The sequence below is a fragment of the Micromys minutus genome, assembly GCF_963924665.1.
Source record: "Micromys minutus genome assembly, chromosome: X".
Classification (NCBI taxonomy): Eukaryota; Metazoa; Chordata; class Mammalia; order Rodentia; family Muridae; genus Micromys; species Micromys minutus.
This window is the reverse complement of record NC_137970.1, coordinates 80,395,254-80,411,608: the sequence shown is the minus strand read 5'-3', so window position 1 is coordinate 80,411,608 and position 16,355 is coordinate 80,395,254. Positions and strand designations below refer to the sequence as shown.

The 16,355-nt window shown below is 41.3% G+C and overlaps 1 protein-coding gene across 1 annotated transcript in view; it reads left to right on the top strand.

Moving 5' to 3' along the window:
• COL4A6 (collagen type IV alpha 6 chain) overlaps window positions 1-16,355 on the top strand; it is a gene marked incomplete at both ends in the record, with an annotated part of 329,278 nt that overhangs the window by 250,791 nt on the left and 62,132 nt on the right. Inside the window, 4 exons of the mRNA XM_080910167.1 lie at window positions 6,214-6,348; window positions 7,860-7,904; window positions 11,336-11,452; window positions 15,872-15,940. Coding sequence (XP_080766293.1) covers window positions 6,214-6,348; window positions 7,860-7,904; window positions 11,336-11,452; window positions 15,872-15,940 — 366 coding nt within the window. The remainder of the gene's footprint in view (window positions 1-6,213; window positions 6,349-7,859; window positions 7,905-11,335; window positions 11,453-15,871; window positions 15,941-16,355) is intronic.

Sequence of the window (16,355 nt, the reverse complement as noted above, 5' to 3'; positions counted from 1 at the left end):
AGGGATTCAGCAGTGTGGCAATAGCATGAGCACCACCCTGGAATTTATTAAATACACATATTTTTAGCCTCACCTAACTAGTCTGAAATGGAGGGTGGGGTGTGGTTATCTGTCTTTTATTGCTATATTCAGGTGAATCTGCAGCATGCTAAGGAATAAGAACCATGGGTCTCACTAATTATTTTGCATAAAGTCTGTAAATGTCCTGTGAAGGAGACACTAACTTACCTTTATTTGATATAAAGATGAGTAAAATGAGGGCATCCCTTGAACCATCATCCTACAGTGATGAGGAGATGTGAATCTGGGACTTTTTATTCTGAATCTTTGTCCCCCTACCTACTATGACAGACTGTCTCTCTATACTTCAAATCCTGACATTGGGAACTAATGTAAGAATTAAAATGTAGCCTATGGACCATAGTAAACTTTTTAAGGCCCAGAGTTGTCTGCTACTCTTTCCTTTCTCACTTTGCTCAAGCTAAGTCTGGCTCTTGCCCACAAAAGTTGATTGGCTAATTTCTAAAAACACATTGTTCTCTATATTGGAAATGCATTCACTACCATATTATTAAACCTTTCCTTATGTCTCTAACCTCTTGCTGGACCACATCTCTGAATTCCTCTGGCACTACACATTTTAAAGTCTATTGTGTATTACTTTATCCCCAACCACTTGTTATGATGAGCTTGTTCATTCCCAGGAAGCAGGGTGGGCCATATGGTATGTTTTCTTATGTATTACCATTTCATTAACCACACATAGATACATACATGTCTAGTTCAGAACTCTGTCCAGGATGGAAAATGTTTAATTAGTTTGGTGGTAGACTGTGTACAGTTGTTTTCAAGTCAGAAAAATATAAGTACCACACATGCCAAAACTGTTTATTACCCACCATCTTCACCCAAGTACCTGGCATGGGGTAGATGCTGAATAAATTCACTGTGGTGGAAGCAGCTACCAATCAATCTAGGGAACAACATCATTCTACCCAGAGCTCAGAACACAGAGATTGCCCAGGCTGTAGTCACCACATATAAAAACAAACCACCCTTTAAATCTCTACAAGACATCATGATACTGTGTTTTCAAGTGTCTATAGTTGATATTGGATGAACTTAGGCAATTCTCTTTTTCTCAACCTTGAACTGTGGTCCTATGAAAAGTCCTTTCTTGAGTGCACTCTTGCAACTGTGTAGACTTCCCAAGAAGATACCATCCTTTCTGAGCCACTGGCTTTTCGGTATGTATATTCATTCATTCGTTTCTCCATCCATTCACCAAACATTTATTGCCAAGCACTGAGATGAGCCATCAACAAGTCTATGGGAAGTAAGGCATGAATCTCAAGGAGCTCATTCTATCTTCAGCAAGGGGTATTAGCATATAATCTATAATATGCAACACATAACCTAATCATGGTGTGGTATGTAAATTATCATGGAGAACTTCATGGGGAAATTTATATCTTTGCTGGAGGATACATAGGAACTAGCCAGGGCAACTAAATTCACATATAAACGCAATGTGTCTGGATGTTCAGAAAGAACAAGACTAAGGATGGTAAGCTGAGGTGGAAATACCACACATGGAGAAGATGAGGAAGTCCTGATGGAAGACTATCGGAATAGAGACAAGCACATGTTTGGCTTATATTTGAAGTTGGATTGAGCATCCTTACTGATTATGGGTTGGATGTGAGAAAGGGAGTAACGTGGAGATGATTGGAAGATAGTGTTGTAGAGAAAACAATAACCCAATAAGCTCTTGTTAGGGTTGAATTAAAACATCACAGTGCAGAGAACAGCCAAAGCATTGGCTGTAAGCTTATGGCACATTCAGAGGAGAAATCTAGCTAGAGGTTCACATTTGTGTGTGCATATTAAAATGGAGCTTGTGTTGCTTTAGGATAAACATATGAGCAGACACTGAAGAGCCCAGAGTCTCAGAAAACTAGGACACATACTATAAGGAATGGAGAGTTGGTATCGCAGGTATGGATCGTCAGTATACATACTCCATCATCCCCTGACACCCCCTGCAAAAGCTTCTCCATAACATCCATGCATTTCTTACTTACATTTTAGGTTGATTAAATATGAATTATCCAGTTCTAACTACCCCATTCAATCATGAACAATACCCAAAGAGAAAATGGAATCTTTTTTTTTTTTCTGTTCTAGCTACCAGGTATGTTTTTTTTAATTAATCATTCCATTTGTTTACATCTCAAATGATATCCCACTTCCCAGCTACCCCTCCACCAGCCCCCTATCACACATCTGCCCTCGACCTTACCCTTTGCCTGCATGAGAGTGCTCCCCCACCATGTTTTATAATCATTGAGCCACTTAAATGCTAACAATAATCCTACACAATAGTGAGTATCATGCCCAAACCCTTGATACTCAGAACAGATAAGAAGCTTGCCTAAGAATACAGGTAAAATGGCCACGTAACAGTGCTGCCGCTCCTCCTAGCATACAGCTGGATCCTCAAGAAGGCTGCCTTCTTCCTTCCCCTGCTTTGTAAATAGCACTTGCATCCCTGACCTAATGTTTTGTTCTCCATTAAAGGACAAGGCTCCCCTTGGGAAAAGCAAACCTCAAAGTCGTCAATCATTCGTGCCTCGATGGGAATGTGTTTGATTCTTGTGGAACACATTTTCATTTTATGAAAGAGGACCAATGGAATCTTGAGGGAGGGATAATAAGGCAGGGACACCGCAAATTATGCGGTCAGATTCTTCCATCAATTTTGCCATCCAACCTAGTTTCAGGTATGTGCTTCTAAGATTCTTAGATGCTGTTTGTGCGAATTTCTACTATGTTATAGGGACCTCCATTAACGGGTCCATTACCCTAATTGGCTGGTTCTAATCAAAGGTAACCTTACTACTCACTGACTCCAAACCACCATGATCAGGATGAGATAGCCAGCTTGAACTCTGGTTGTAGACCTGTAGTCCCCAGCCTTGGGCACAATTCCAAACCCTTGAGAATTAAGTCTTGCTGTGCAGATTTAAAAATATTGAGCAGATGGAGGCAGGAGAGCTTGTTGGAACAACGTAGAGGAGTCCCTTCTGCCCTGGATGGGTCCATCTGCCAAAATAAATGACATGTATCAGGGCATGGCATTAGGCCAAGCCTATTGAAATTCTGTGAGCCATCCAAACAGTGATGGCGCTTCAGATTGGGTCTGTGATCAGAGTAAGAGAGAGAGAAATGATGAGTGAGCATCTGGCTGCTGCATCCTACTGATCGGAACAGTCCCAGAGGAGGCTCCAGGGTGAGAGAGAGACAGCCTCAATGACCCCCTAGGACGTCTGCTACAGACAGAGAAACAGGGTCTAGCACCGAAATACGATATAGTCTTGTGCCGTTCCTACTGGCTATGTGACGAAAGAAAGAAAGAAAGAAAGAAAGAAAGAAAGAAAGAAAGAAAGAAAGAAAGAAAGAAAGAAAGAAAGAAAGAAAGAAAGAATCTTCCTTTTCTCTCAGTCTCTCCACCCAGTATAAAATAAACACTGGACTAAATGGTCTCCAAGGGCCTTTTCCTGCTTGAACATTCTGTGACTTCTTTCACACGGGTTTGATTTCTTTCTCTGTGTGAGAAAAAGGCCCACCCACCCACCTGTTTATCTGCAGTCCCTGTGTGCTCACACTGACCTCTGCTGGCCATAACGGGAAGTGCCGTAGATTTTGGGGGCGGGGCGGGAGAATGAGACAAAATATAATGCAGTCAGTCTGTGATTCAGTGTGAAGCTTAAGAGCCACACTGAAACTGCACTGGAGATGAGGGTGAGTGGAAATTAAAGCAATGCTAAGCACAGTTGAAGACAGTTCAAGAGAGACACACACCAAAAAAAAAAAAAAAAAAAACAAAAACAAAAACAAAACAAAACAAAAAAATAAAATAGCAGTTTCTCTTTCCTTTATTGGGGCTTCCTTTATCTGCTCCTGGTGCTCTCTGAGACACCATGAGAAAGGATTTCTGTGGGTGGCAAGATTTCTTGTCTCGGTGCACTAAAAGGCCTTAGCACCAGGCTGGGGAGGCAATTCAAGATAAGCCTCCAGACACCTACCAGACAGGGTCCTGTGCGCAAGTCAACCTGAGAGGTTTCCTTCCAGGCTGCTGACATACCCAAACAACCTAAACTACCTGAGACCATCACCCAGCATCTTTGTTTCAACAAGAAGTACCACCCCTTTGGATTTTTCGTTTTCATTTCTTGAGGCCTTTAGGTGACTTTCATGCAACTTTCTGGTCAGACAAGAGAAAGGAAGCCGTTTTCCCAACCATCCCCTCCTGGACCAATTCAGAATTCTATTACAGCCATCTTAGCATCTCTCAAGCCTCATCTACCCAGGGTGGTGAGCATGTGTTCAGAAACATAAGAGAGCAGCTGTGGATGCTCACACTGGGCACTGCTTGAGCTCCCATAGCAGAACATGCAGAATGGGAACTGGGTCACGTGACAAACCGTAGCTGTCAAGCAATATATCATGTCTATCTACCCTGTATGGAAGAACCTCTTTTGGTAGGTCTGAGGTTCGAGCCAAACATTCTGTGATCTGCCTGGATCTTCTCTGTTAGTAGTAAATACTAACAGCTCCAGCAAGTCCACCATAACTCTGTCCTCCCACCAAGCAATCTCTCCAACCGCTGGTTCTTATCTGCCTCCCTTGTTCCTGCCTCAGGCAGGCGGTCCATATCCTGATGATGCTCGCATCGCACATTTTCTATGATGCCTCCTGATGGGTTACAACTCTGAGCACTGCTTTCTGCCCAGCTGCTTCTCCAGGTCTGACCACACCATGCCTTCAGGTTTCCAGCCTAACTCCGGGCCCCTTCCAGCTGGAGTTCACTTACTCCCCCAGCCAAGCGGCCCGGTGGCAGGCGCCACAGGTGCCATTTCCACTGTGTGCCTAGAGCGCTTGCTCTCTGCGCCATAGGGATGGGAAACTTCTGAGTGCTAGATGGCATTGCAGAGAGTTGCATCTCATTGGGTAGAACGTCTTTCACTTCTTTGCGAGAGCTCTAGGTCTTCACGGGCCTGATTGACACAGAAAATTATATCCCAAAGGACCAGCACAGCTGGTGGGTACAAGCATTACCAGAATATATTTCTCAACACTATATTTAAGGTGCTGTTTTCAGCCTTTTAAAGTGCAAAGCTTGAAGGTGACTGTAAAGGGTATTTCACTGGGCTTTTTTCCAGAGTTTTCACTGAGTTTTAGGAAATTATGGACAGTCACTAAAAGGACAGGGAGGTAGGACTAGAAGCATTTATGAAAATGGAATTTCTACCAGATACCAGGTTCCCAGGTAGGTACTGCACATGGCTAATGGTTTTCACTTTTAAGCTTAAAAAAAAAAAAAGAAATTCCCTACTGGGATTTGTTCTAAAGGATAATCCAGGCTGCTTTGTACCTCCTGGGGTTGATGCTCAGTCTCAGTCTGCTTTAAAATATCAGCCTGAACTCTCAGACTTAATTGTTATGGACATTTTGTAACCAAGGCATTCAAAATCTTCAGGCTGTTCACTTCTGCTACCATAATTGATAGTTAATAGATAGTCTCAGGCTTCCTGTGTTTTAAATATTGGGTACAGAGCAAATACAGGAAAGGGCTAAAAAGGAAGGAAGAGTAAGCAATGAGTGTATAGGGAGAGGGGTCCTTGTGGGTATTGTCAGGTATAGTGATTGGGTCCTGGGATATGCTGATGATGTCACTGCTATTTGCTCCTCTCCCCTCCCCCAGGTAGCATTCTTTAGACATGGCCATTTCTGAACTTCAGTACAAGCATGTGGTTGGCCATTTAGATGTGACTTATAAAATGCCATGATGCTCTCCCGTGTTCTGTTCTTTCGTTATTTTGACAGTCTGATGGATGGCCTTGCATTAACTAGGAAGAGGGCAGTATTGTCCAGCCAGAATAACTAATCTCCTAAGAAGTACAAAGTTGAAGGATCTTGCTGCACATGAATCTTATTAAACGTGCTTATAAAATGTGCTCTATCCAAATAAGCTTAACAGCCCCTAAAATAGCCCTTTCTGATCCCTGTCTGGATCGCTGGCATGCCTCACAGATCTCTAAGCCAAAATTATTTTGTGAAGTTGTGCCCATACTTTGTGCATGAAAAAATTGGAAATCTTGATGTTAAATCTGCTGTTGACTAATTTTCAGTCTTTCTGTCCATCTTTAGGGGCACCCTGGACCAATTGGAACTCAAGGTCTAGCCGGTCCTGAAGGGTTTGCTGGTTCGATTGGTTTATCGGGGTTGAAAGGAGAAAGAGGCTCCCCAGGCCCTCTGGGACCATATGGGCCAACAGGAGATGAGGTAAGGAACAACTTTGATGCTAAGGGTGGTACAAAAGTCAAAGGTTCACTCTCAGTTCTAAGGGAAATGTTGTTGCTCCTAAACATTTTGGTGCCAGGTCACATACTTTAAGAAGAGCTGAGCCAAAGTACTGTATGTCCTTGTGTAAAAATGTCTTTCTGAAATATACTATGTATAATGGGTATACAGCAATAAAATACAAACTATAAAGAAAACAGAAATGAGAGAGAGGGAGAGACAGAGACAGAGACAGAGAAAGAGACAGAGACAGAGACAGAGAGACAGAGACAGAGAGAACCTAGGCATGGTGATGCACATCTGTAATCCTAGCACTCGGGAGGCAGAAGCAGGATTGCCACAAAGTTCAAGGGCAGCCTGACCTACTTAACAGGTATTAGGCCAGCCAAAAATCCATAAAAATGTCTATCTCATAGAAAAAGAAGGGAGGTGGGGTGAATGGTGGGTAGGTGATGGAGGAAAGCATTTCTGGAGATTCTCAAAGCAGGCTATCAAGCGAACATATTGGTTGCTTTCATGACAAATTGGCTCATTCGTGTGAAGTCAGGGTTGAGCTGGGCTTGGGTCAGCTCAGTAAAGATCAAGCATATGACAGAGAAGACCAACAAGCAAGAGCTATCAGGCAAGATTTAGAACCTGGGCCATAAATACAAGGGAATACACTACCAAACCAAGAATGGTAATAGCATCATTGGCCTACTGAATTTATCAACTCAGTTGAGATGCTCTGTGTCCTTTCATTACCTCTTGTTAATCTCATGTTTTAGGGAAGGAATTACCATACTATGTATAAGGGTAGCAGAAGTATAACATTTATTTGGACACATGAGGTGGATGGCAATTTTCTACTCACTGATGAGGTGGATGGCAATTCAGGAATCATGAATATTCACATCTTAGGAAAGGGAATCATTATGTAGCATGTAAGGACACACAGAGTTGTTGTATTTGGAAACAGAGTAAACTAAGAGGCTGCAGGTAACAGGCTTTAGCATCAAGAACTTGCTGTGGTAGCCCTGGTTCCTGAAAGATGGTGAGACTTGGCTTGTTTGAATGAGTCAGTTGCCTAGCCTGAACTGAAACTGCCTTTTGTGGATGAGCAAGAATCGTACTTGTCCTCTGATGGTAAGGGTAGTGTAGCTTAGGACCCTTATCTGAAGGAGCAGAATGGGGAGAAATTCTTTTGTTAGATTTGTCAAAGCTCTTCTGTTGCTATCGAGATGTGAAGGCAGCCTGAAATACTGAGCGTTGATTTTGGGGGCTTATACTACACTGCTTAACACAAGAACTTGTCTCAGAACATAAGCATGCTCAAAACCATTCTTAGATCAACTCCTTAGACTTGGGGTAGGAAATGTGGTGACACAGCATGAGGAAAGAGATATAAAACACCAACAACTCTGGTCTTCAAATCCCATCACCAAACCTATTGACCTTAACAGGCATCAATTTGATTGTCATACACACTTCTCTCTCTTCTCCTTTTTTTTTAGGGTCCCATTGGAGTTCCTGGTTTTGTTGGCATCAATGGGATTCCAGTAAGTGTGTACGGGGAAGTGACAGTTTCAGATACTCAAGTCTACCCATTGTCTTATGTTATGCTATAAAACCTTCTGGTATTAGTAAAAGTGATTCAGATATTTTGTGTTATAATCTCTTGACAATGTCTTGAGCATCTACAATGTGCTCACACTCAGATAAAAGGGTATACATAAAAGATATACTTTTGCATTCATAGATATTATCATCTGATCTATTTTTCTCTCAAATCCAGTAGACATTTGTAGATCTGGAAAAATCAAGACTCACTCTCTTTGTGTTTCTTACTTGAATCACATCACCCATCAGATGTCACATTTTATTCGGCTACAACATCTGGAAAGTGTCCAGAAATAGGCCAATTGAAAATTAAGTGGACATGAATAGCCATCCATTTTTTGACATTCACCTAAAATTTTCTTATGACCTAATTCCTATGCCTGTGTGAGAAAGAATCCCCAAGCAGAGTAAGTCTTCCAGGCTCAGAAGATGAGTATACCTGATAAACTGGGGGTACCATTACTAAACATTCTACAGACCTGGCTGGGTAAGAGATGCCCAGGTGATTGGAACTTACACTGTTATTATGAATTCCCCCCCCCCATTCTCTCTTTTGGGCTGGAACCGGGAACAAGTAAATCTTGTGCTACCCAGGATGCTTCTAAATCTAAGCTGGAACTGGTCCCCAAGTTCAGCTAGTTGCTTCTCATGCCTCAAACTTATGGCCAATGCAGAAATTGGTCACTTCTCTTGTGACGTCATTGCTTAGGGGGAAGAGTTGCAGCTCTCCAATGTTCTTCCAATAAGCTGGCTGCTCCCAAAGAGACACACCCATTTTCCTGCCCTTTCCTTGACCAAAGGTTGTCTGTGCTTCCCCTCTCCCAACTATCCAAGAAGTATGTGTTGTGTGCCTTTCATTTATTACTTACCTCTTCCTTCCATCGAAGACTTTAGGAGTCTTTGGTATGTAGTTCACTACTCCATTTCCTTGATACATACAGTTCCCTGGTGTTGATTGCTTTATGTGACAGTTTCATCTGTCTCTTTAAAATCAGATAATATCTTCTGCCCCACCCCCAAGGTCCAAGAGTCTCGGGAAGCCTAAAAATGTTTAAAGACCTGACTCCTAATTCTAATATCTGTAAAAGCCAGAAATATCAGACAGAAAAGCACAGAACCTGCAGGCTTTTTCCAACTCAATTTGTTCAACTTTCAACAACACATGTTTAACACTTCATCTGAAAACAACAGCTTCTCTGACACATCTTACTAAACTAGACCACTGTAAAGATCAAGTTCCCCTCCTAATGTTAGCTGGTCATTAACATGTGTCATTGGTTTGGGTCTCTAAATCCCATTTTTTGCTATTATGTAGACAATTTCAACATAGAGCCACTTTCATGATAGCCCAGTTCATTTTACCAAGGGCCATAACAACCAATAGAGTCGGCAAGCAGGACTTGTCTACCAATAGGATATTCAACATCAGCACAACAAACACTGGGGATGGTACAGCTCCGGGCTTTGAGATATCCCAGGTGTGTTTGGGCTGTTGGCACCTGCCACATATGCATATTTATAAAACACTTTCATTTAAAATTAGTTGAGCTTGAACACTCCAATGGAAGAACAGGAGGAAGGATTTTGGTCTCTAAGGGGATCAGAACTCCACAGGAAGACCAACAGAGTCCGCCAACTTGGTCCCTTGGGGCTCTCAGAGACTGAATCACCCACCAACCAAAGAACACACCCAGGCTGGACCTAGGCCTCCCTGCACAAACAAACTTTATGATTCCATACGTTTTCCTATGTTTTCAGGCAACCATTGGGCATCATAGACTATATACCACATGATTAATGGAGGCCACTATATCAGAAGAAAAATCTCATCTATAATATTCTTGTAGAGAAAATGTTATTAGGGTTATAGGAGGTAAACAGACTACTCATACAAATGTGTGAGTCCAGACTACTAGAATGATGGTTCCAGCTTTGCAGGGGAAACAGTCAAGTATACTCATGCCTTGACTCTTTATTACCAACTGGGAAGGTTAGTCTCATTCCCTGGGAAGGGTTTCAGACCTGTGCTTTTGCTGGCATAACTCTTTTCAGGTTGAGGTTTGGCCTCAAAACTAGAACAAATTTACTTTTCCTGATTCACTATTTGATGGGTAGATTTTTGTCTTATGTTAGATCATAATAACCTCAGAACATAAGTGATTTCTTTGCTCATGAAGCTAACTTTCACTTTTTTATTTAAGCGAAGTATTTTGCTTCTGTTTGTTGTATCCAAATCGCCAGCATCACTCTTCTTCTGCTTTAGTGCCATTGTTAAGTGAAATAGTTAAGTGAGTATGAGTGCTGTGAAAATTGATCTGATAACAAAGATAGCTACTTAGTGACTAATAGGCTGGTAGAGAATGTAACATAAATATTCATAGATGTGCTGGAGAAGGGGATGATTCACATCACAGGTAGGATGGAGTGGACTGACATTAGTGTTCATTATGCTACTCCACACAATGTGCAATTTAAAATTCATGAGTTATTTCCATGGATAAGGAGGAACTACTGGTCATTCGAAAGGCTCATTTTGAACACATGATATGTTTCCCTCAAATTGTTAAATATACATTTACCCTTTGAAAGTCTATTCAAAGTCTACCTACCTTTCATTGACCTGTCCAGATGATCTATTAAGGTCATCTGTTTGCACCATGGCCCAGATACAGATGGCTTTTGCTAGATTAAAACATTATGTTCTCCAACTAGGAAACATACTGAATTCAGATGAGCTCCATGAAAATGCTTTTAACTCCCCAGATAAACAACTGCCCTGATAGTGAATGTCGAGAAAAAGAGAAGAGATGGATTCTTAACTAAAGCTATTACCTGTTGTGATTGTAACAAACTGAGTGAAAATGAGACTTGTTAACTTGTGGCCAAGTAGCTTTCAGTAGAGAAGGGGCTCAGATAACCAAGATCAAGCATCTGCTCACATGAAGAACTTCCATTCAGAAAGCCATCCAGGGATCTGTCTGGTCTAAAGAATCTCAAACCTTGGCATGGTTCTGTGTTGGTAACAGTTCAACTACCAGACAGCTAAACCTCATTTTAATACTTGTCTATATTCACAGAAGGTGAAATTGTAGTGCCTTAATTATTGTATCGGTTAATGTTTGAGCCCTTTTAGTTTCAGCTTGCGTGTGATTAAAACACTGGTTGTCTTTTGGAGTGGGATCACTTGAGTTGTGATCTTGGCAACATATATCCAAGTTCAGAGAAAAAAATTGAGAATATGCATGATGAAGCTAAGAGAGTAGACAAGGAGCCAGAATTTAGCAGTGCACTTGGCTGTTCTTATTGTGAGCCTTTTAAATTAGCTAACGATCCTGTGCCTGAAGTAATCCTTTCTTTTATCTTTGAACAGGGACACCCTGGACAACCAGGTCCAAGAGGTCCACCTGGCCTAGATGGCTGTAATGGAACTCAAGGATCTGTTGGATTTCCAGGCCCTGATGGCTACCCTGGGATTTTAGGACAACCTGTATGTTACCAGATCTTTGCATCTAAATGCGAATGCACCTTCAAATGTTTGTTTGTTTGTTTCTCTTGAAACTTCTTTAAGTCCTTGTAGAGAGCCACTGCACTAACTTACTAAATGCAAGAATTTATACTGGTGGCACCACAACAGCAAAACTCTTTTTTAAAAATTTCAGTTGTGGGATGTACATGTTACATGGCTTTGGGTTGCTTTCTAATGTTACCTTTGGAATTGTCAAGATTGGTAAAACAAACAAATAATAATTATAACACATTTCAGAGCAAAGAATGAACTTGAGCTATTTGACACTTTCCCATATCAGGTAACATTGGGATAGTTCTAGGGCTTGAGAGATGGCTCTGTGGTTAAGAACACCAACTGCATGTCAGCATGCAGAAGAATGCAAATCAATCTTTTCTCATCTCCTTGTACAAAGCTCAAATCCAAGTGGATCAAAGACCTCCACATAAAACCTGATACACTGAAACTATTAGAAGAGAAACTGTGGAAAACCTTAGAACACATAGGCACAGGGAAAAATTTCCTTGACAGAACACCAATGGCTTATGCTCTAAGATCAAGAATCCACAAATGGGACCCCATGAAATTGCAAAGCTTCTGTAAAGCTAAGGACACTGTCAAAAGGACAAAACAGCAACCAACAATAGGAAAAGATCTTTACCAATCCTACATCTTATAGAGGGCTAGTATTCAATATATGCAAAGAATTCAAGAAGTTAGACTCTAGAGAATTAAATAATCCTATTAAAAATGAGGTACAGAGCTAAACAAAGAATGCTCAACTAAGGAATATTGAATGGTCCAGAAGCACCTAAAGAAATGCTCAATATCCTTAGCCATCAGGGAAATGCAAATCAAAACAACCCTGAGATTCCACCTCATACCAGTCAGAATGGCTAAGATCAAAATTTCAGGTGACAGCAGATGCTGGCAAGGATGCTGAGAAAGAAGAACACTTCTCCACTGTTGGTGGGGTTGTAAGCTGGTACAACCACTCTGGAAATCAGTCTGGTAGTTGCTCAGAAAATTGGACATAGTACTACCTGAGGACCCAGTAATACCACTCCTGGGCATGTACCCAAAAGAAGTTCCAACATATAACAAGGACACATGCTCCACCATGTTCATAGAAGCCTTATTTATAATAGCCAGAAACTGCAAAGAATGAGCCCAAATGCCCTTCAACAGAAGAATGGATACAGAAATTGTGGTACATTTATACAATGGAGTACTACGCAACTATTAAAAACAATGAGTTCATGAGATTCCTAGGCAAATGAATGGAACTTGAAGCTATCATCCTGAGTGAGGTAACCCAGTCACAAAAGAACACTCATGGTATGTACTCATTGATAAGTGGATACTAGCCCAAAAAGCTCAGAATACCCAAGAAACAATTCACAGAAATTATGAAGCTCAAAGAGAAGGAAGGCCAGAAGGTAGATGCCTTAGTCCTTCTTAGAAGAGAAAACAAAACACTCATGGGAGGAAATAAAGGGACAAATAGAGGAACAGATATTGGTGAAAATATCATCCAGAGACTGTCTCACCTGGTGATCTACCCCATAGGCAGGCACTAAACCCACTCACTATTGCTGATGCCAAGGAGTGCTTACTGGCAGGAATCTGATGTGGATGCCTCCTCTGAGGCTCTGAAAGAGCCATGCTGATACAGAGGAGGATGCTTGCAGCTAACCATTGGACCAAACGTGGGGACTCCAAGGAAGGAGCTAGATAAAGGACTGAAAAGGCTGAATGGGTTTGCAACCCCATGGGAAGAACAATATTATCAACTAATCAAACCCACTGCAGCTCACACAGACTAAAAAAGAAACATCAATCAGTGAGTTCACACAGAGAGACCTATGGCTCCAGGTGCATATGAAGCACAGGATAGCAATCTCTGGCATCAGTGGGAGGAGAGGCCTTGTTTTCCCAGTGTAGGGGAATGCCAAGGTACTGAGGTGGAAGAGAGTGTTTGAGAAAGGGAGCACCTTCATGGAGACAATGGGAGGGTGGATGGGATTGGGGAAAGGAGATTATATCTGAAATGTAAATACAGAGAACATCCAATTTAAAAAAGAAGAAAAAAAAAAGAACATTGACCGATCTTTCAGAGATCCTGAGTTCAATTCCTAGCAGGCATATGGTGGCTCACAACCATCTATAATGTGACCCAATGTCCTGTTCTGGTGGGTCTGAAGACAGCGAAAGTGTACTCACATAAAATAAATGAGTTTTTTAAATGGGATATTCTTGGGCGACCTTCAAGTGATCCTATGTATATTAAAGATGTATAATACTATAATAAATATACTTATTCTTCAATATATATTATATATGTGTATATATCTTCAAACACACCAGAAGAAGGCATCAAATCTCATTAAAAATGGTTGTAAGCCACCATGTGGTTGCTGGGATTTGAACTCAGGACCTCTGGAAGAGCAGTTAGTGCTCTTAACCACTGAGCCATCTCTCCAGCCCGATCATATGCATATTAAGAAGAGCCTAAATGCATTGCAAGCTTGGTTTATACTTGCAATTCTCTGATCTTCTCACACCAGTCCTTACCTTCCCTTAGATGCCGTTATATCACTCTCCTCCCTAGCACAGGATAGAATGCACCCTGTAACATCAAAGAATCAATTTGCCCAGTGTCAGTCCTGCTGAACTTAAGAAACATTGAAATTAGTTTGTTCCTTTCTCCCACCCCATACCATCACCCTTGCTTATGGGGTTGATCTGCTATTTTTGGTCGCATATTTCCACTTTTGTTTAATTTCATTCACTCACTTAGAGCTGAGATATTCAGGCACCATGCCCTTTCCAGCTATCATGCAAATAGTAGGTATCATGATCTCACAAGGAGTCATTTATGGATGGTTGAAAGGGAAAAATATCGCATTTCAAGTTCACCATCAAACTAAAATCTATAAAAGTTGTCATGTAAGGCTTTTTGAAACTAGAAACCATGCCAGCAATTAGAGACATCTCATAGTTTTATGAGTAGCCTTCAATGACCAAGTTGTGGAGTGTGTGAATACATGTGAAAAAAATGACATAGAAGACAGGCAGAATACAAGCCTCAAAGTCGCCTAAAGGACACTGGTATCAAAGGTCCAAACCAATAAACAGCAGAGAGATACAGTGAAAGTTATAGTCCTAAATAATCTACACAAATCATACAGGCTCCTGAATGCTGCCATGGCAACAGAAATGGGGAAGAGACTAGACAGTGAAGTCCAGCAAAGGAGGAGTTGTGCACCACAAATGGAATAAAGATCTTGAAATAACAGACATCCTCTGAAAGATAGAACTCCCAGAGTGGAAACCCACACTCAGCCTGAATCTTTACCCGAAGCTTAAAAAGAAATATGGGCATGTGTTTTACTATGTTGATCCTTATGTCCTGCTGAATATCCATTCAGTAAGTCCATTTGAAAAGAATGGGGAAAGCATAAATAAGAGGAAGCAGTCAATGTTCAGAAACTGATTTGTATGTCTAGGCTCTTATTGATTTACTAGAAGCACAGTAGACCCTGGACTTGAGACATCCATCATCAATCAACAATTTATTCCCCAAAGTGTACCCCTAATACTACCTAATACTAATCCTGACTTCTCCTTACATGTCATCATTTGCCACCAAGAAAGCAAAAAGAAATCTGATTGAAAGACTGGAATCAGATATATTGAACTGGTTTCCATGATAATAATGAGACACATCAATTTCTTCAAAGGTTTGAAGCTGAGTGTGTGTGGTAGAAACACAACATGAAGCTGGTGTCATAGTTATGTTTTAGACCCATGGTTTACATTTGACCCACAAAAGCACCTGTCCTCTAGCCTGTTTTTGCATCTTAAAAATAAATATATAACAAGAAAAATATGTGATAGATCCCAGTTTTGACTCACAAAACTTAAATGATCTAGAATCACAGAAATTTTAGTTGACCTTTGACCTAAACAAAGACCCTGTTAGTGATGTATCACTGTAAGGAGTAGAGCTTTACCTAAACCAGTGCTCTGCATAGACAGAAAATCTTCTGCTTTCTAACCCTCATCATTTCATAGACTCCTGACATAGAGACAGAGGAATTGCACCCAGCTTTGAGATGACCTCTTCAGAAACTGGGCTATGTATGACCTTTAACACAGCCAAGTTTTCCACAGCTTAAGAGACATGACTTCAGGTTCCCATTGCCCAGTCCTCTAATTAAGTAATATTGCTATCAAAAGTCTGTGTAAGTGGGGTTTTTGTTTGTTTTGTTTTTTTCTTTCTGTGTGAGTGAATGAGTGTGTGTGTGTGTGTGTGTGTGTGTGTGTGTGTGTGTGTGCTTGCATGCGAATGCATGCAAACACAAAGGTTTTCTCACAGGTTTTTCATGTTTTATCCAGGGGCTGCCTGGTCACAAAGGGGCAAAAGGAGAACCTGCTCCTTTTCAAGGAAGCATCATGGGAATGAAGGTAAGAGCTAAAGTAGGTAGCTAAGTGGGTGGGAAGCAAGGTTTCCCAGAGCCGGGACCCACCTCACACCCAGCCAGTTGCAGAACTAATAAGCCTGTGCACCTGTTTAAGGAGCAGCCCCAGCTGACTTTAAGAGGATTCCACGTCTTTTTGCTGATAGAAACATTCACAGAAATGTTTGCAGCTATGCTGTCTAGAAATTTGTTTTCCAGGATCTGCACCAAAAATAAGAGGAAAGTTGGCAAAGAGTTTGCATGATTATTTTCTTAGACAAGCTGAAACATCTAGAGGCAGATACATTTTTGTTTTCTCTAAAGCCTCAATGCCTATGCATCTCCGAATCTGTTTATATTCTTATACAGCTTAGTATGACTACCACCCCAGCATTCAGGTCCCTCCTTTCTCTAGATTCCGG